Below are 19,538 nucleotides of genomic sequence, written 5' to 3'. Positions count from 1 at the left end.
CCTGCAAGAACATCTGGCTGCAGATTGTGTATCTGTACATGGTTCTACAATTCAGTGCAATTTGCACCAAAACATCTGTACGGCCGGGTGATGAGAAGGAAGCCCTTTCTGCGCCCACGCCACAGATACAGTTGCATGGAGTATGCAAAACCTCATTTAGACAAGCCAGATTCATATTGGAAGAAAATGCTTTGGACTGATGAGACAAAAATTAAGTTATTCGGTCTTTATAAAAAGCAGATGTTTTGTTGCAAATTGCGCTGAATTGTAGAACCATGTACAGATACACAATCTGCAGCCAGATGTTCTTGCAGGTCTTTGGAGGTGATCTGTGGGTTGTGTGCAACCATTCTCACAATCCTCCACCTATGCCGCTCCTGTTTTTTTCTTGGTCTGCCATGCCTGGGTTTAACTGCCACTATGCCTGTGTCCTTCCATTTCCTGACAACGTTCCCTACAGTCGAAATTGACAATTGAAACCTTTGGGAAAGCTTCTTGCAGCCTTCCCCTAAACCATGACAATGAACAATCTTTGTTTTTCAGATCTTTTGGGACCTGTTTTGATGATCCCATTCTGTCTCACTTCAGCAGAGAGTCAAAGAGAAGTGCAACTTGCATTTAGGCACCTAAAATACATTTTCTCATGATTAAACAGACATTTCTATGAGGTTCAAGTCTTAACAACATAATCCAACCAACTTTGTGTTTAAAGTCATCAGTTTTACATGCTGTTACAGGCATTAAAATCAACAAAACCACAAGGGTTCCTATATTTTTGCACAGCCAGTTTTTCACATTTTATTTTATTTCATACAACCAAATACTGCTTTTCAAAAAATCTTTGTTTGGAAAACATCCCAGTACTTAGCTGTTCCTGGTAAATTAAAGACATACCACTTTTATGTTTTTTTTGTGAAAGCAGAGTCAATTATAATGCCGGCTGAGAGGGGTTCCCAAACTTTTTCATATGACTGTATGTGCCATGCAGGTTGGTTTGATGTCATCAGTATGCAGGTGGTAAAGCCGCTACGAAGACAGGGGGAGAGGGGAGGTCCACTTCCTGTGCCTGCTTAATACCTCCCTCTCTCTCTCACACAGCTGAATGGAGGAGATAAGAAAAGGGAAAAAAGCTCACACATTATTACCTTTCTCTCTCTCCCTCCATCAATATCATGCAGCCATCGATCTGCAGATTTGTTCCAATCCGTGTGAAGACTGTGAAGGGAAAAATGGGAAATGGAGGCACTGGGTTTTAGAGTCAGTTAGATAAATTAACCTTTCATTGGTGAGGTGCCAATCTTATTCTCCCTGCTCCTTCCAATGATTCAGTATCGCACATAAAAGTCTTGGGGGACTAGCAAGAGACAGGTATACAACAGAATGGCAGACATCATCAAGAATGGCCGAGATATTTGTTTGCTTAATTCCTTACTATCAAGCTTCAAAAAGCACAGAAGAGGATTTCTTCATTTTCCATACTGCAACTTAGTAACGCCGTTTGTTAGGACCTCAGTGACAGGCAATTGCTCCAGTCTTACGGATTCCCTGCCCCCCCCCCATTACAAACACAGGCATTCTGTTAAAAGATTTGTAAAGTCCAAACCCAAGCTAAGATGAGGGACTGGAAGTACTTTTTTTTTGTTTCAAGGCAACAGAGCAAGCAAATTAACTTTGATAAATCGGTGCAGTGCCTCCACCAAGTAGCAATACAACACTGTAAGAATGTTCCAAAAGGCCCTTCAAAATAAAAGTACAGTGATATTGTCAGCAAGAGTTACCCAAGTCTTGCAATTTGAGAGTTCTTATTATGCAGAGTGGTGTAATATTATTAAACATATTGGAGGAAGTTATTTGGAATGCCTCATTAGCATGTAAACTGCATTTTAGTATTGTAGCTGGAGGGGGCTGAGCTCTTCTATGCTATTGGGGAGTGTACTCTTTAATGACACATCATTTTATTAATTGAACAAATGTTTTTTTCTATGTTAAATCATAATCGACAAATTAACTGGGACAATTTGTACAATTAATGTGGCAGCATGAAAAGTACGATGTCCCCCTTTTACATTTACTATAGTAGAGGAGAATAGAAGCACATTTTGAAAATATCGACTTTTTTTCCCCAAAAAACATACTTATAGGTAAGTGCATTACTTTAGGAATTGTACTTAATTACTTTTGACCACTCCTTTTGTGCATCAATATGGTCTCAAGTCCATTGTGTTTTACTCTTTTTACCATCAACATCTTGTCTGTCTGTCTATACTTAAATAAAGTAGCATGGGATAGGATTGGTGGAGAGATGATCACTATGCTACTTCTGACTTGCTCATCAAAGCTTTTGCATCAGAAAGTGACATTCAGCTGGGGTCGTTCCTGAACAATGCCTTGTAGCAATGCATATCTGTTTACTGTAACTTAATGCACATCTGTTAACCCTTTAGCAAACATCAAATGCCAATTCTGATTTTCTATCTACTCTGTTCCATCCTAGGTTGCCTTTACTATCTTATTTGACCTGGAAGCTCTTTTGAAGATCTGGTGTCTGGGCTTCACCGGCTACATCAGCTCCTCCCTGCACAAGTTTGAATCTCTGTTGGTGGTGGGCACAACGCTGCACATCTACCCTGACCTCTACCATTCTCAGTTCACTTATTTTCAGGTATGGATGTACACACATGCACACATTCATCTTTCTTACAGACAGTATACACTTGCTTAAATCAATGCATGCCTGTGTGAATATGCATGAATCCCTTTTTATATCTTAAATATGAAATGAAATCATCCACTCCCCTTATTAGACTGTAGCGAAGAAGAGGATCTGTGAATCACTTTGTGAATTTATGAGTGCAAATCAATCATATCTATTTTGCGTGTTAAAATAAAAGTCTGCTCTAATCATTCAGATTGCTTTAAGTGTACTGTCACCAGAGATTTTGGTTCAATTGATTTCTGAGTTGCGTTTCTCCGTCCTGACACTTTTTGTCGGGGGGGGGGGGGGGGGGGGGGGGGGGGACATTTACACTTGATGTATTCTGTGAAAAGAGTCTTACTCAGATGGGTTTTATTGAATTATAGTTAGCATAAATCTGAGCCTGAGTGTGCAGTCCTCAATTCCTCTATCCTAGGCAGAGAGCTGGGAAAGTCCGGAATTATGTAGGTGGACTCAATGTGTGATGCCTTTGGCCTCTAGAGAAATGTATAGAAAAATAAGTCGGCTATGAATACATACTATGACCTGTGTGAATACTGTGTGTGGCAATTGTGCCTTGCAGCATTATAGTCCATGAATAGAGCCTTTAAGTATTGCACTCTGACCAGCATTGAAACCTGTGAGCTTGCCGTGGGTTGCGTAGTGTAGCCTACGAAAAGGTCAGTGGATGATCCAATGGGAAAGGGGCCTCCTTCAATAGGTCTTTAATGAGCCTTGACCAAACAAGCTGCCCTGATGCTGTCTGAATCTCTCAACAGCTACCATTCTGTAAATAAGATGCGAACACTGAAACAATCACATTCAAACATTGTTTGTATACTGTTGCTGCTGTATTCAATTTCTAGTGATTACTGCTGAACTTTTTCCAAAACATACAACACTGTTGAACACGTTTTCCTTGTCATTTCAGTACAAGATGGAAATGAACTTGCAATGACATGAGACTTTTTTAGGCTTAAGCTAAGTAATCCATCCCAGTAGAAAACGTTTGAACAGTGTTATGTCAGTAGACTTTTCTGATGCAGCAAATCCCTGTTCATACAGTTGTGGGAGTTAAATGCCTTCCTCACTCACGGGAAGGGATTTCTCACTCACTCTCTCTGCTGAAACTTTTCCAAGAAGGTCCCACTTTAAACAGGTGACATTTAATCAAGTGATTAACCTTAAGGCAATTTGCTGGAGTCAGAAGTGTGCGTGCTGGCGATAGGAGAAGGGACAAGGAAACAAAATCAACGATTGTTTCAGATTTGTATTTAATTTTATCCAACCAAGGGGTGTATCACTGCTAAAGGTTAGCCCTACTAATTGTCTTTCAGTCTGGACCAAATGTCACATGCTTTTGGAGCCCTATTTGCAACACACACACACACACACACACACACACACACACACACACACACACACACACACACACACACACACACACACACACACACACACTTTCAGTAGCAGCACAATTGAACAGTTAGTTCTATCAATCCCTTCATTCAGAACTGAGCATTGTATAGTTTTGGACATTTTTGGTCAGGGATGTGCTAATCCAATTCTGGTTATTAAGCCAATATGGATTTAAATTACTGGATGGTATATATTTGACAGTGTCAGTGTGACACATTATGCATGTCAGTTTTCTGATAAGCATTGCTTTGTCTTCCAAGAGTCTGCACACACAGCTGGCAAGCTATTCTTTAAATTGTTTCTTGCTCATTTCATGTCCGCCTTTTCAGAAGTTGAGATATTGTTATAGCCTCACATCCTTTGAGAACTTACCCACTTATGGTTTGCTCTTGCCTCTGTTTTAAAATGGATAGTGGTCATCATGGTCTGTCAGGAGTAGAAGTTCCCATCCCATCTGTCATCATGCTGTGAATGTTATTGCTGTGTTTCTTTACTGTAGGTTCCCTTTCAGACCAGGATCCCCTGTTTGTCTTCTTTTTATTTATTTTTTCGCTGTTTATCTTGAGGGGATTGGGAGAACAAAATTTGGCCAGAGGCATCACAGTGATGAGCTCGATCAATAGCCACTCTCTGGATCCCTGATCAAAGCCTGACCAAGATGCATTACCTTTTCGGGGGTTGTTGTCACCGCAAGCAATTTAGGGACTAAGCCTGTTGACAAAGTACAGTATCACTGCACCTTGCCCACTGGGTTTAAAATCGATATGTAATCAATGTGCTACTATGTTGTTTTTTTATCATGATATTTATTTTGAACCATCCTAAAAATACCGCCTCTTTGGTGCGTATTAGAAATCTACTGTTCAAATGAAAATGGTTAACAAACAGCAGAATTAAACGTAAATATCTGTGTGTTTTTTTTTCTTCCACCTCAGGTGCTCCGTGTGGTGCGTTTGATTAAGATCTCCCCGGCTCTGGAGGACTTTGTGTACAAGATATTTGGCCCAGGTAAAAAGCTGGGCAGCCTGGTGGTGTTCACAGCCAGCCTCCTCATCGTCATGTCAGCCATCAGTCTGCAGATGTTCTGCTTTGTGGAGGAGCTGGACCGCTTCACCACGTTCCCCAGGGTAAGGAAGCACTCAGTCACTCACTCACTCAGTCACTCACTCACTCACTCAGTCACTCACTCAGTCACTCACTCACTTACTCAGTCACTCACTCAGTCAGTCAGTCAGTCAGTCAGTCAGTCAGTCAGTCACTCACTCATTCACTCATTCACTCACTCACTCACTCACTCACTCACTCACTCACTCACTCACTCACTCACTCACTCACTCACTCACTCACTCACTCACTCACTCACTCACTCACTCACTCACTCACTCACTCACTCACTCACTCACTCACTCACTCACTCACTCACTCACTCACTCCTTGAGGTAAACAGCATAAACAACTTGTAGAAAAGTCACCCAAAGCCACAACTGTAGCTTAACTTGAGCACAAATGGCTTCTTTTTTTAATAGTTTATTTTTAATTTTTTTAAATCTGTCTCTAACTATCTGAATTCTACTCCAGTCAGGTTAGCTAAGCATGATGTACTTTACTCTTTACTTTAGCTTCTCTGTGATAATAGCAGGTAAGAATAAATAAATAAATTGCCAAAATATGCCCACCATTTTTTTTTTAATATGCAAGGATTGCAGATCTTCCCTTATGTGGAATTAGGAGCTCTTTGATTCTCCCTCTCCCTTTATTTAGTTTGGGTTGCAGCTCATTGAAAAAAAAGATTAAGCCAGATATTTCAGGCAATCTCAGCTGTTATTTAGTTGGCGCCACCTTATTTTGAAAAGTATTGTTGTTACCTCAAGTAAAGCAGACCAACACTGTAAGTTGGCCCACAGGAAAACATGAAATGTAATTAAAATCAGAACATACAGTTATGATATGCACTACTTAAAAATGAGCATTTCCAGAAGGAGACCGCAGACAAGCAAAAGGGGAGGGAGGTGGGGGGAAGGCCCCGCAGATGTTGATGATGATGGGTCGACAGATGCGGCACCTCCTTTTGATTTCTAAATGCTCACGAGCTTCTTTTCTCTCTCATTAGCTACATCTTTCCATCTTCCATATTTATTTTCTTCACAACGTTTCACTGATCCCAGGCACAGCGGGATGTGAAGGGTTGCTCGTAAACAGATGCCACTTGTATGCTGTGTTACCCCTCTCTCTCGCTCTCATTTTCTCTCTCTCTTGACGTTTCCGTATCGCTCGCGCCACACACTCCCACAACACGCATATGCACATAGACACACACACACACACACACACACACACACACACACGCATATCATAGTTAATGATGTTTGGCTGTCTCCCCCTAAGGGCAGACCTGTTGCTGGCTTTATCCTAATCCGCAGTGACTGTGAGAAGGGAGGGTCTGGGAGGACATTGGGGGGGGGGGCACTGTCTGGAGGTGAGAAGCTAAGGAGGAAAGCGTAGGCATGCCAGTTGGCTCCAGGGGCCACAGTGTTGCAGCTGCCCGTTTCCTACACCTTCATTTGACCTCTACAAAGTAAATGAAAGGGCATTAGAGCAGAGTTTAAAAAAAAAAATTTAAAAATAGTAATGTCCATCTCCTCATGTCCTCCTTTCCTCTCTCCTGTTTCCCATTCTCACAGCTGCAACCTAGAGACTGATGGTCAGAAGGGGGGATATGCGCACCATCTGTTTGATATTTGCTCTCCAGTGAAAAAGCAATGTTTCAAATGTCACATATGTCTGTTTTTCTCTGTGTAATTTGTCTACCTTCTCCTCTCTGCAGCACTTTTATTCTCCTGCGTAGTCCGTTGCCCTCTCTTGCCTTCTTACCGCTCTCCCTCTCTCTCCCTCTCTCTCTCTCTCTCCTGTGCTTCTCTCTTCCCTGTAGGCGTTCATGTCCATGTTCCAGATCCTAACCCAGGAGGGCTGGGTAGATGTCATGGACCAGACTCTGGTGGCTGTAGGTCACATGTGGGCTCCGGTAGTGGCCATTTACTTCATCCTCTACCATCTGTTTGCTACCCTGGTGAGGACCACACTGTGCTCTTTCAAAAAGGAAAGGTCAAATAAGTTCAAAAGGACTTTCGCATGTGAGTTTTTTTAGTGCTTTGGTAAAGTTAAGTGGGCTTTTTTGTTTACTGTTATACAGTACAGTATCTGCTGCAGTATGCTATTCATATTATTCATTATTTCTCAGTGAAAACAGGTTGGGGGTGGACATTAAGTGGCAAAAGCATGCACAAATTGCTTTCTTAATGCATTCAATTAGTGCCCCCGTCCCGTCAGTACTTTCCTCAAGTGGAACATCTAATCACGGTAAATCAGAGTTGGAGGCGTAAGGAGTGCTGACGTTTCAGTGTTTGGCCTCCTGATATGGGGGAGCCATCAAACTGCTCAGACACTCCTCTGGATGACTCACACTTCAACCCAGACGGACAGGATGTGTTCCAGAACAGAACAAGACACCCATGAAATTACCAAGCCCAATTTGTACTTCCTGGTTTTTCTTTTAATCATTACAATGAAAATGTTCTCACACGTCATATGTTCTCTCGTTTCATTTTTAGATCCTGCTCAGTCTGTTTGTGGCTGTAATCTTGGACAATCTGGAGTTGGATGAGGACTTGAAGAAGCTCAAACAGGTAAGAAGCTTACTGTTTGGAACTTGTGCCCAGAGGTTGAACAAGTTCAGGCTCATATGAACAGTATAAGGGCTTTACATGGGAATATGAACAGTGCAGTCATGTGCATAAAAACATATTAGGATTCCACTTTAAGCAAAGTAGTCACTAATGAGTATCTTGTAGATTTGAGCTGTCACTGAGTAAGTAAGTAGTTACCTCCTGCAGCTTATATATTGCAAGCTGAGTTTTCACTGCATTAATTACGTGTTGATGCAGCCATTAAAACATCAGTTTCAACCAAGGCGTATGCAGTAATACCTGACCAATCAGCAAACAGCTTGATGATTATGTGACTCGTGCCTCACCGACCCCTAAAGCCCTGCCAACTGTTATCAACCATTAAAACACTATTCTCCAACTCCAGGACCTATTTTTCACCTAAGAAACTCACTTTGGTTGACAGTTTGAAAGACATGTGAGAAGGTTTTATAAATACCAACCCAGCAAGTGCTCTATTGTTCTGTGTCTGCTTTCAATTGAGTCTATACCATTGTTTCCTTTAACACAAGGTAAGGACTGTCAATAGTCTCTAACATAAAATGATGTTTATCTCAACTTAATTCAACCTTGGCGTTGCTAGGCTACAGGTATTAACTGCCACCATTCCCTGGTTGATCAAAGTGTTAACAATCCACATATCTTTAATTTGGCTTTCTTTATACCGAAACAAAGTGCAAAGCAAAGTACTTCACTCATTTTGAAAAGAACAGACTAGGAAAACCTCCCATATAAAGACAATATGGCCTCAAGAGTTCCTTTTGAAGTGTTTCAATATGTTGCAGTACATACTCTCTATACATCTGACCATTTCCAGAGTGCTGGTTGATGTGAATTGGAAGCCAAAATAGTTTTTTGTATTTCTGGAGGGATTGATGTGGCGAGTACACACCAAGTGGGAACTCTCATAAACCATTCCAATGTTCACACACAGAGAAAAGGTTGAGTGATTACATTGAACTCCATTTCCATACTTGTGCCACTTCGTATGCTTGGCAACTTGGTAAAACACTGCAATATAGCTTTTTGAGGGTGTACAGAATCAGCGAGAGCTCAGTTTTCTGTCTCACATAATGTTTGAATCAGTTGACCAAACTGTTCTTTCAAAAGCCATATAAGCATATGGCAAGAATAACAAGAGTGATCATGTAACATTTCAATTCCTCATTTTTGTCTTCTGCTTGCCATTTCTACTTGTCCTTTTATCCTCTATTCTATTTTAAAACTGAGCACTTTATATTGCGACCCTGGAAAAAGTGACAAGGATGTACAACTGTAATATGTGCCCTCATGTGGGACTGGTCGCGGGTAATTTCTTCATTCTCATCTTTTTCGAAGCTTTTCTCTGAAGGGCTGAGTGAGTGCCGCAATCAACTTTAAAAAAGAAAAAACAATGTGCTGTGAAAAAGCTCACACACACACACACACACACAAACACCCACATACACACACAGAGGACTCCATGCTAAGCGATTCTCACCAGGAGAACTTTAATAAGCCAGTCCTGTCGTGCAAATGAAGTGTGATTGCAGGCGATTTTCTATAGGGACATTGGTTTTTAAGTGGTCATAGATAAATTGCTAAAATTAGATCCCCTGCTCGGTTTCTGTTTCTTTTTGTAGCATGTTTTTGTACATTTACATAAATGACTCAATCTATGAGCTCACAAACATGAACAGGGTTGCGCACACAAACACACACTCGTAGCTGTCTGTCAGGTCTCAGCTTGCCTGGGCAGGTTATTTTCCCACCCACAGCTGAGTGATTAGGCGCAGTGACTGTAAAATTGCCTATTTTACAGGTGCTTCAATCACGGATGCCATGAGTCCGACTATAAATAGACCATAGATTGTGATTGCTCTTGCACAAAAGGCTTCCGCAAAACATTTGGCAGGAGCCCAATGACATAACCAACCTATCCATAACAAATACATACATTTGGCTGTGGCGGATGAGGAGCCAATTTCATAGCATGCAATGGCTCATGTTTGTTTACTGTGTATGAACATTACTTCATGTAGTGGGTAATATTCATTTGTCATGTCTTGAGTATCAAAGGCAAGCTCTTGAAAAAAAAAATTATACCAGAATGAAAAAATTGTATTTCCAAATAGTAAAATACATTTTTTTTCAGCTCAATAACTCTTTTGTTTCAGTGGCTGTTATGGGAATGGAATGGATATCAATCAATATTTCGAGTGAGATTTTGATACACGGGAGGATGCGTGTGTTCACTTCACGGAGACATTTTTAATCCTTTCTTTTTCACAGTTGGTTGAACACACAGACAATTGATGTGTTCAAATTAATTGGAAATAATGGAACAACAAATTGAAGCTGAATGATATTCAAAGAGTGTTTTCATGCAAAGCGTATAATTTCGTTTTGGTATTAGATGAGGTTCAATACGTGTCTGTCTTTGTGTGTGTGTGTGTGTGCGTCTGTGTGTGTGTGTGTGTATGTCTGTCTGTCTGTCTGCTTTTAGATGGAAAGCGGCAGGTTATATGCACAAGTTGACGGTAACAGGGAATAACTAATGCAGTTGCATTGTTGGTGGCATTTAATTAGTAGCAATTATTGGCTAAAGTGTTAAAGTGAGCTGCTCACAGCCGTGCTTGCTGTCACTTACTGAACATTAAATCAGTTGCTATATTGTTTGAGAATATGTTGTTTTTGAAAGTAGCTGATGACAGACAGTGTATCTTGCTTTAACATACCATTCCTCGTCATGCTCCATTGTGTGTCACAAATATCAGTTGGAAAACCAGTCACACATGTCATCTCCCCTTTGTCGACTTTGTATTTTTGCTTCTGTTCAAGCACACAAGATGTGTGTGGTTGCAGGTGTGTCTGATTTGTGTGTGTTGTCACACTGAAATGAAAATGTACATGTGCAGATAAGATGTAAGCGTTTTGGCCTGCCTGCACAGCCACTTATGCACCATGGCATGATGGTCAACCATTCATCAGCCAATGTCATGCTTTATGAAATCCATTTTACATCCAGTTTACTCTTTCTGTATGGGTAGATTAACAATGCTGTTCAGTCAGACAAAATTGTGATGACCTATCCTTATAGTAAATTTCACTTTCAAGCAGACAAGGTTAGCCGATCCTCTTTAAAACAGCCCTGTGAGTATGTTACCGCAGTGTCAGTCAGTGAATATAGATAGGGAAATACCTGTGGTTCACAATACATAAGTAAATAGAAACCTGAGAGGCCAAACAGTCCGTCTGACCTCCACAATGACCTCATGAATCAGAGCTGTGAATGGAACTAATGTTGTAAGCTCCTCTGTGAACGCAAATGTGAAAGACTGCAACATTTTCACGAGCCCTGCAAGACATAAGCTTTATTCTCTCGCCTTCATGCATTTGGCTGGTTAAAATGCCAATATCTGTAAAACTCCCACCCACACGCAAATATCCGCTCCATTATAACCAACATCTGTGCCCAGTGGAGCGTTAATAAAGCAGGTCGGCATGGATCGAGTTACCTGGCAACAGGTTTTGGTCGTCATCATGATGTGAAGGGCTGCCTTTACTTTTCCACCTGCCACTCCATCCGTATATATGCACATTTTGTCAGACTGTAGACATAGCCAGGTGTGAGTGTGTGAAGCGTCAACACTTCTGTGTCCATCCATGCTGCTGATTTGATAATGACATCATCAATAAGGCATGTAGCTAAAACATTCATCATCATATGCTGTTCGCAGCCCAGCCTTTCACGGGAATGACTTGCATCTGTCAACCTGGACAGACCATTTGTCTTGATTTGGTTCATCAGAGTCAATGTTTGAATCGCCAGGAGAAGCAGAAGGCTTGTGGGTAGTCACACATTGATCAAGCAGATCACTGTTAGCTTGCTATGCTCTTAATATTGGGTTGCTTTAATGTTGTGTGACTTGAGCTGTTGGCAAATTGAAAGAGTTCTGAATCCATGCATTGTAATCCCAGCCTGAGAGCAGGAATGAGGATTGTTTGCTGGAACACACACACACACACACACACACACACACACACACACACACACACACACACACACACACACACACACACACACACGAGTATGTGCACATTAAGATTGGCCATTATAATTAGAAAAGTGAGAGAAAGCAGGGATACGGCTAATGAACGGCCAGTTTATTCCACCAAACTGATTAGCCAGGAGCTCAGCAGTGCCAGATATTATGGTATAACGGCACACTCGTACGCATACACACACATTTGTGAGCGGGCACATACATAGACATATGCATTTGTTCGCCAGTGCATGCTTCACTCATCAGTGTTGATTAGGATAATGCATTTACTGCGTGAAATTAGTTTGTTAGAATTTTTAAATGAAATGAAGCCTGGGACAAGAGAAAGGTAGACAGCAGATGAAACCAGACGTGAAGGGAGGAAGTAGACACTCCCCCACGCACAATCGTTCACACACACACACACACACACACACACACACACACACACATTTGCATGATAACAGTCAATAATCACACTGCCACATATGAAGGTAGGTGATGCTAATGTGGGACTAAATAGAACACAGGCTTTGGGGATTTTTTTATTTCTATGTCTGTGTGATTGCTGCGTAGTAATACAACCCTACCCAGTATTACCTGCTAGCTTATGCTAATTATTCCACTAATCTGCTATTCAAAATGTGTTGCATTGTTGTTATTTTACATTATTAAAAGCTGCATCATTAAATTGGGAGAGGAGAGTATTGGGCAGGAAACATAAACATCTATTTCATTCTTTTGTACATTTAGGGACAGTGAATATCCACAGAACAGGCTTTTCAGCTGTGTTTCTGAATCATTTGGATAATTAACTGACTAGGAATGGCAGTGAGTTATATATGCTATAGAGCAATTTTGAAGAAACCATTAATGGAATTCCATATATAGAATATTTAACCCTTTAATCTTTTCTAAATATTAATAATCCACTGACTGCTTTAAAAATAATTTCCTTTTATTTATTTGTTTGTTTCGAAATACAATTCAACCTCAGTTGCCAGTCATTGCAAATTCACAGACTGTAATGGGCATACATTCTAACATGTGAACGTGCCACCAGAAGCACCTGGGTTTTTTTTCAGTCAGAGGAAGACAACAAGAATGGGCCAATAGCTGCATGTGATTTAAAAAAAAGGAATTTGTCTATTGGATGATGTCGCTGCTGCCTGTTGTTGCTCCTGTACCTTCATCTATGGTGTCACAGGTCGATAGGCATTATGATGTGAGAGATTGATGGGCCATCGCCACATGACAAATCATCGCTGCCCACTGAGTAATGTGTGCAGGACCAAGGGGAGGGGCAGGGAAAAGGGGAAAATGTTTATCCTATGCTGTCAGATACGGTAGCAACCAAATAGAAAAACAGTGTTTACCCCCAAGGGCAGTGATGATGGCGATGATAATAATGTGTGTCTGTATGGGAAGGAATTGTCATTGGTGACAAATCTGTGTGTGTGTATACACAAATGTTTAGCATTTATATGTGTGTTTGTGTGAAAGTGGAAAATGTCTTCCAATCAAACAGGTCCTCAGGCTAGGTGGTAGAGGAGTCGTGAGGAGGAACACATTTTGGATATTGTGCAAGTAAAAAAATAGAAGGCAGAGAGAGCGAGAAAAGCTCAAAGTATGGCTACCTTGCCTTCATTTGTACAGTCTGTTTTCATAATGCATGGAGACAAACTGACATTTGAATCCTTTGCAAAATGAGCTTTAAGACCTCTCTTCCTCTGTCCTTTGACATTTCCTCTTACTGTCCAGGCCCGGTTCTAGACAGTTTGATTAGGGTGGGCTGGTAGAAATTTTAGGTGGGCACACTGGGCAAAGAGACCGAAGATGCGAGTGCGCGCTGAGCGCGTGAGCAGATTTTTTTTCCCCTCTAAGATCTCTGCGTCTGATTTTTGGCACATTTACTGTGAAACACAATATGCAGGTCCGGGGGTATTCCTTTTATTGTATGATAATTTAAATTTACATAATATGATGTTGATATCAAACACATAAACTCAATTTTTAAAAAAATTGGGGGGGGGGCCCTGGCAGTCGGGACCCTAAGCAACCGCTTATTTCGCTTATGCCTCGGGCCGGCTCTGCTGACCAGTGACCACTATAAGCGGGTGGGTAACTTGGAGGCAGGCTGTCCTGCCCACCCAATAATACAATTAGAAGCAATGCATGGTAATGGTATATTCTTTAGTATTAATTAATTGTCTGAATTTTATTTGACATTTTCTTGGACAGCGAATGAACAGGGGCCGGTTTCCTGAAGCCTTGTTAGAGCCTTCTTAACACTACGTCAAGCGTAACCCCTACGTAGAGTTCCTACTTAACATTTCGCCTGTTTCCCGAAAACGTTCTTTGCTACGAATCTCTTTCGTGCTTCTAGTGTCCAACGGAAGGAAATGTGGGGGTCAGTGTCTCTGGCGATACCACAGCGATCGCAGGCACTCTCACTTGTGTCAATAAACTAATAAATCTGACTGTATTTCATATCAAGCAGACACAGCGATGACTGTATTTAATAACAAACTGTTAAAAACTATCCATCTGTATATAGTGTAGCCTATACCATTCACTTTGATTCACAAAGTGTTCAAACTATATGAACAAGTACTTTTTAGTCATCTAACTGACTTGACAATCAGCATTAACTGAATGGATGCGATGTCCGTCAATATGAAAATACTTACGTGATATACTAGCCTATAGGCCTACGGTCGGATCGTTTCTATCAGTTAAATACAGTCATCGCTGTGTCCCTTTGATATGAAATACAGTCAGATGATGTATTAGTTTAATGACTCAAGTGAAAGTTCCTGCAATCGCTGTGGCATCGCCAGAGATTCAGACCTCCACATTTCCTTCCGTTAAAGCACCATGCGTAAAACGGACACGAGTGACATCCCTGTTGCGCATGGAACTGCCACATTGCCAGTGTTGTGTTTCACCAATGGTTTAAAGTCATTCATGAAGAAAATAATTGCTGGAAACAATCTTAATCTCCTCCGCTGTTTCTATATTTTCTAGGCAATGGTAGTATGTTCGACCGTGGTTAACACTAGAACCTCCGCACTGTGTTCCACACCGTGGCTCGTCCGGCTCAGCTGACAGCAGACGGGCAGAGTGTGTCGGATTCTCCGCCTCAAAACATGTAAACGTGTGAAAAAATTTAGACACACATTTGGACACTGTTTTGGCCGTCTGTTTTAATTGATATAGCTCATGAAATGAGCATGAAATATAAAATCGATCTCTTTTCAGCACTTTCTTGCTGGACAGCGCCGTCTACGAGCGACATAAGGAGTGGTTCTCCTAAGAGACAGTTCGGGAACCACGACTACAGAGGTAAACAACTTTGGTAAGTCATAACGTAGGAGTCTTCGTAGCACGCTAAGAGAGGACATTATCGGAAAACCGGCCCCAGGTCTGTCCGATAGTGGGTCTGGACTTCCACCTAAAAAAAACAATTTTGATTGGGTGGGCACAGCCCACCCTTGCCCCTGGCTACCGCCGGCCCTGTTACTGTCCGTCAGAGTCTGCCAGATTGTTATGAACAGAGTTTAGAGGATATAGCTGTAGTGTGTTCAGCTTGTAAAGGACAAACATGCTCTAAGGGCACAGTAATGGGTTTCCACTCTGTTGCCTATGTCCTCAGTGTGTAACTAAAATGAGGACCTGTGTGATATAATTTCAATGTACGTGTGTCTTGAGGTTGAATGATTGCATGACAACAAATTGGAGCACTTCAATGTGCAGAAATGTTTCACAAATAGTCAAATATGACCTTGTCTGTCCACCATTAAGCATTATTCACCTTAAAGATAAACCCACAGAGTCTTGATCACAATTCTATAAAGAGACACTTCACATCGGCTGAATGTCTTGTTCTTGCTGACCTCCATTGGTATGTATATTGGCCAACAAACCCAATATCTGTTTTTTAAACTGTTAAGTAGCGTACCATTATCCATATGTTTTACCCTTTCCAGTAAAGTTTAAGCTGAATTATAACGCTAAAGAAAGATGAAGCAATCAAAGCAGAACCATTTCCAAATTTTGGTTCATGAGAGGACACTCCCAGTAATGCATTCCTTTTCATTCCCGGCCACGCTCCTAGTCATCTCTTAAGCTGTTGTGATTGGATCTGCTGTGCTGTGTGCTCTGTTCTTTTTTTTGTACCTCGTAGCCTCTGGCCTTTTGTTACTGTAGAGCCAGACCCTCGGTGGCCTTGGGAAAGGATTTCCCCCTGCACACACCAAGGATAATTGTGGTAAATATTAGATCCATGATTATCAGACCCTGTAAGGTTCTGTTAAAAGCTACAGAGATGATAAAGCAGACTGTTCTGCCTCATAGTCTCTACCATCTAACCATACTGCCATCTAGCTACTGCAAAGCCCACAAGTGCAAATGAATTTGAATTACAAGTCATAAGGATATATGACTGGTACAGACACGTGTGTGTGTGTGTGTGTGTGTGAATGGTTTTGCATCTCTTTATACCGCAGAGGTTTACATGGTATAATGTATAATGGTGAATGACTTTCAAATCACAAATATATTATCAGTTTAACAGACAGTATTGTGAGGGAACATCCTTAAAGCCCCTGTTAATCCAAATCCACAAAATAGTTCTAATTATGTCATTTTGGGAGTTAGTTCCATGCAACTTTGATATCATTCATTGACTTTACAGATTTACAAGGGCTTTAAAGTAGCATTGCGGGGAGTTCCTCAGACTACAGACAGAGGCTGTGATCTAACAAAAGAGGAAATCAGATGTCTGTGTGTCAGGCTTGTCAAGGTTGGCGTGTAGAGAGAAACATGGCGGCGACAGTGTGTGTGGTCTTTGCATTCCACGTTTGTCAGTTGAACGCGGGTACAATCCACCCTTGACTGTGAGATGAAAAAGACAATGAGGAGGGAGGTGGTGGGGAGGGAGAGCAGGCCCAGACTGAAGAGGGATGTTTGCTTTGGGTGTAAATGAGCTTTAGGAGCAGTCACTGTTCCACAGCTGTGACAGTGTCACCGTGGCAACAGTGGCACGATAAGGGCTCTTCTCTCCAAATCACAACGGAATCTTTTCAATATTGATCTATGCGCGTGTATGTGTGTACATATGAGGGTGGCGTGTTTGTACATGTGCATTGTCTGCTCTCTCTCTCTCTCGCTTTCTCTCACTCTTTCTCTCTCTCTCTCTCGCTCTCTCTCCCCCCTCTCTCTCTCTCTGCTCCGTGCCAAAGCCGCCATATTTCAGATGGCACTCAGCATTGAATATACATTTTGTTAAGGAGAATTCAGTTTGATCAAATGAGTTACGGGGGCGATTGTATTATGGCTTCGCACCAAGGATTTCATTATTTATGAATTAAACTAAAAGCCCTGTCCTCCATTTACGTGATTTAATGGACCAAGGTCTTATTTGGGGATTTAGTGGAGGAGAAGAAAGGCGAGAAAGACGGAGGGTGCGGAGAAGAAAAGACGAGAGTGGTGCCCCTTTGAGAATCCCAGTACAATGTGTTCTTATCTTTTTGAATGTCACCTTCAGAATTTTATTGAAAAACACTCAAGGCGCTGTGTCCCTGCCATGTTCTAAAATGAACACACACGCACACACACACACACACACACACACACACGGACACACACACACGGACACATACTTATCGAACACATACTTATCGAACACAGTCACAACCACCTGTGTTTAAAACTATTTTGAAGTAGTACAAATTATTACTTTAGTTGTTTTTGCACGTTTTTTTCTTGACTGTATCTACATAATAATCAGACACAGCTCGGATTGTATTTTTTTTAGAATAACATTCCTGCAAATGGGAAACCATGATTGGGGAAAAAAAATATACTTTGGAATATAAAGCCGCCATTTAATTTGGACTCATTTATGTTCTCAAGTTTTACACTCAAAGTCCATTTTAAGTTATTGACCCGATAGTGACAATTTACAAAGAGCACAGTTGCATTTTACTGCTTAGCTCCGAATGATAGTAAATGTCCACACGGATTAAAGTAACTATTGCCTGCAGTGCTGTTAGCATAATTTAATTAAATGACCCTTGAATTACGAGTTCTTTTTAGGATGACTTTATTTGTCATATTGATAGTGTAGAGTTAAGACAGCCAGGGAGCATTGGGAAGGAGGAAGAGAATGACTAAGCCAAGTTCATGAACCCAAAGGCACACAGATACATAGTTTGGGATATAGATGTTTGATATAAGAAAGCAATGGTGTCTGCCAAGCTGTTTTACAGGAGCGCCTCAGCAGGGCTCATTACCCAGCTAATGAGATGAGAGGGTGACCCTGCTAACTCGCCCTCATCTCTCTCACCCCTGAGTGTAAAAGCCAATCAACACTGGGAGGGAAGAGGTGACAGGGACCACACGTGTTCGGATTCCTATGTATACTTTTTTTAATTTTTTGAAGATGATGATTGATTGTCAAGGGAATGCAAGTTTACAGCAGAAGAGAGAAACACAGATATAGTACATGCCATGCTGAATGATTGATTACACAGAAAGCAAGGCTTTGTTGTTGTTCTAATACGAAATGTGCAGTCTGTGATGACACATACACACGTTTTCACACATGCACAGCTGTTGTCTAGTGTTGTTGGTGAATGGCAAGCTCCGATGTTTGAATGGTAAAATGCAGATGACTACAACGTACATCCACCCACGGGCGCTCGGGGGTGTGAGTGGGCAGCAGCAGTGGTGTAGGCGGCTGTTGAACAGTTCCCCATTGTTTAATTGGCTAGTCTCACTGATACTCTATGTGTGCATGTGCCTCCGAGGGACTGGTCAGGGAGTTAAAGGGAGATAAAAGCAGAATTCAGAGACAATAACCAGTGCTTGTACTTTTTATGAATGCTCATGCTGAACTGACCAACATGCTTGAGTAAGATTAAAGATTTTGAATGTTATTTATTTTTTGTTCTGGCATATCAGTGATATTCAAGTTGTTCATGGTTAATATTTAACATTTTCTCCTTGTTCCAATTGGCAGCAGTGTCTTGTTTGCCTACTTCCAGGTCAGTTTGAAAGTGAAATATTTTTAAGGTTTGCATGTATTAAACAGACAAAGGGCCCAGTCTCCAGGTGGGTTAGTCATTCTGTTAAGTGAAGTTGTCATCATGCTATCAGCATGGAGCTGCCTTAGATTGAACTTAGCTGGTCCTGCAGCTGTGTAGTAAAGCTGTCATGACAGCTTGTGCATCTTGTCTGAAAGCCTACATATCGTATGGAGATATGTATAAAGTATATCCAATGCTTGTACATATTGTCATAATGCAGGCCAGTTTTAATGCTTTGTCCCTTAAAAAGAGGAGCGTTTTCTTGCTTTTTCTCCATACTGTATAAGACTGTACAACGGCTTATTTGAGGCCATTTTGATGCTGACTACTTTATCTCCCCTCACCCCCTCAATGCCCCCCACTGAACTATGGCTATGACGGGCCTAATGCTAATGGTCAGCATTAGTTTTTTCATCCTCTTTCTCGGCGTTGGTGAGAAAAAGCTGCGGAAATCCCGGACGGAAAGCTCCCCAGCTTAGCCGAGCCTGAAATTGGCTTCAATGGAGGGGGAAGCAGCGGCAGGTCACCTGAATGGATCTCAAGGCAAAACACATTAGTCTCGGCTCCATTGTTACACCACCATACA

At 41.5% G+C, this 19,538-nt stretch overlaps 1 protein-coding gene across 2 annotated transcripts in view; it reads left to right on the top strand.

Moving 5' to 3' along the window:
* The window catches only part of nalcn (sodium leak channel, non-selective), a gene marked incomplete at both ends in the record, with an annotated part of 63,689 nt that overhangs the window by 25,558 nt on the left and 18,593 nt on the right, over positions 1-19,538 (top strand). For both annotated transcript variants that reach the window (XM_080038731.1, XM_080038730.1), the window contains 4 exons: positions 2,495-2,662; positions 5,050-5,241; positions 7,044-7,181; positions 7,723-7,797. In XM_080038731.1, coding sequence (XP_079894857.1) covers positions 2,495-2,662; positions 5,050-5,241; positions 7,044-7,181; positions 7,723-7,797 — 573 coding nt within the window. The remainder of the gene's footprint in view (positions 1-2,494; positions 2,663-5,049; positions 5,242-7,043; positions 7,182-7,722; positions 7,798-19,538) is intronic.

This window comes from Ammodytes marinus (genome assembly GCF_949987685.1).
Source record: "Ammodytes marinus genome assembly, chromosome: 12".
NCBI lineage: Eukaryota > Metazoa > Chordata > Actinopteri > Uranoscopiformes > Ammodytidae > Ammodytes > Ammodytes marinus.
This window is presented reverse-complemented; position numbering and strand designations above follow the sequence as displayed.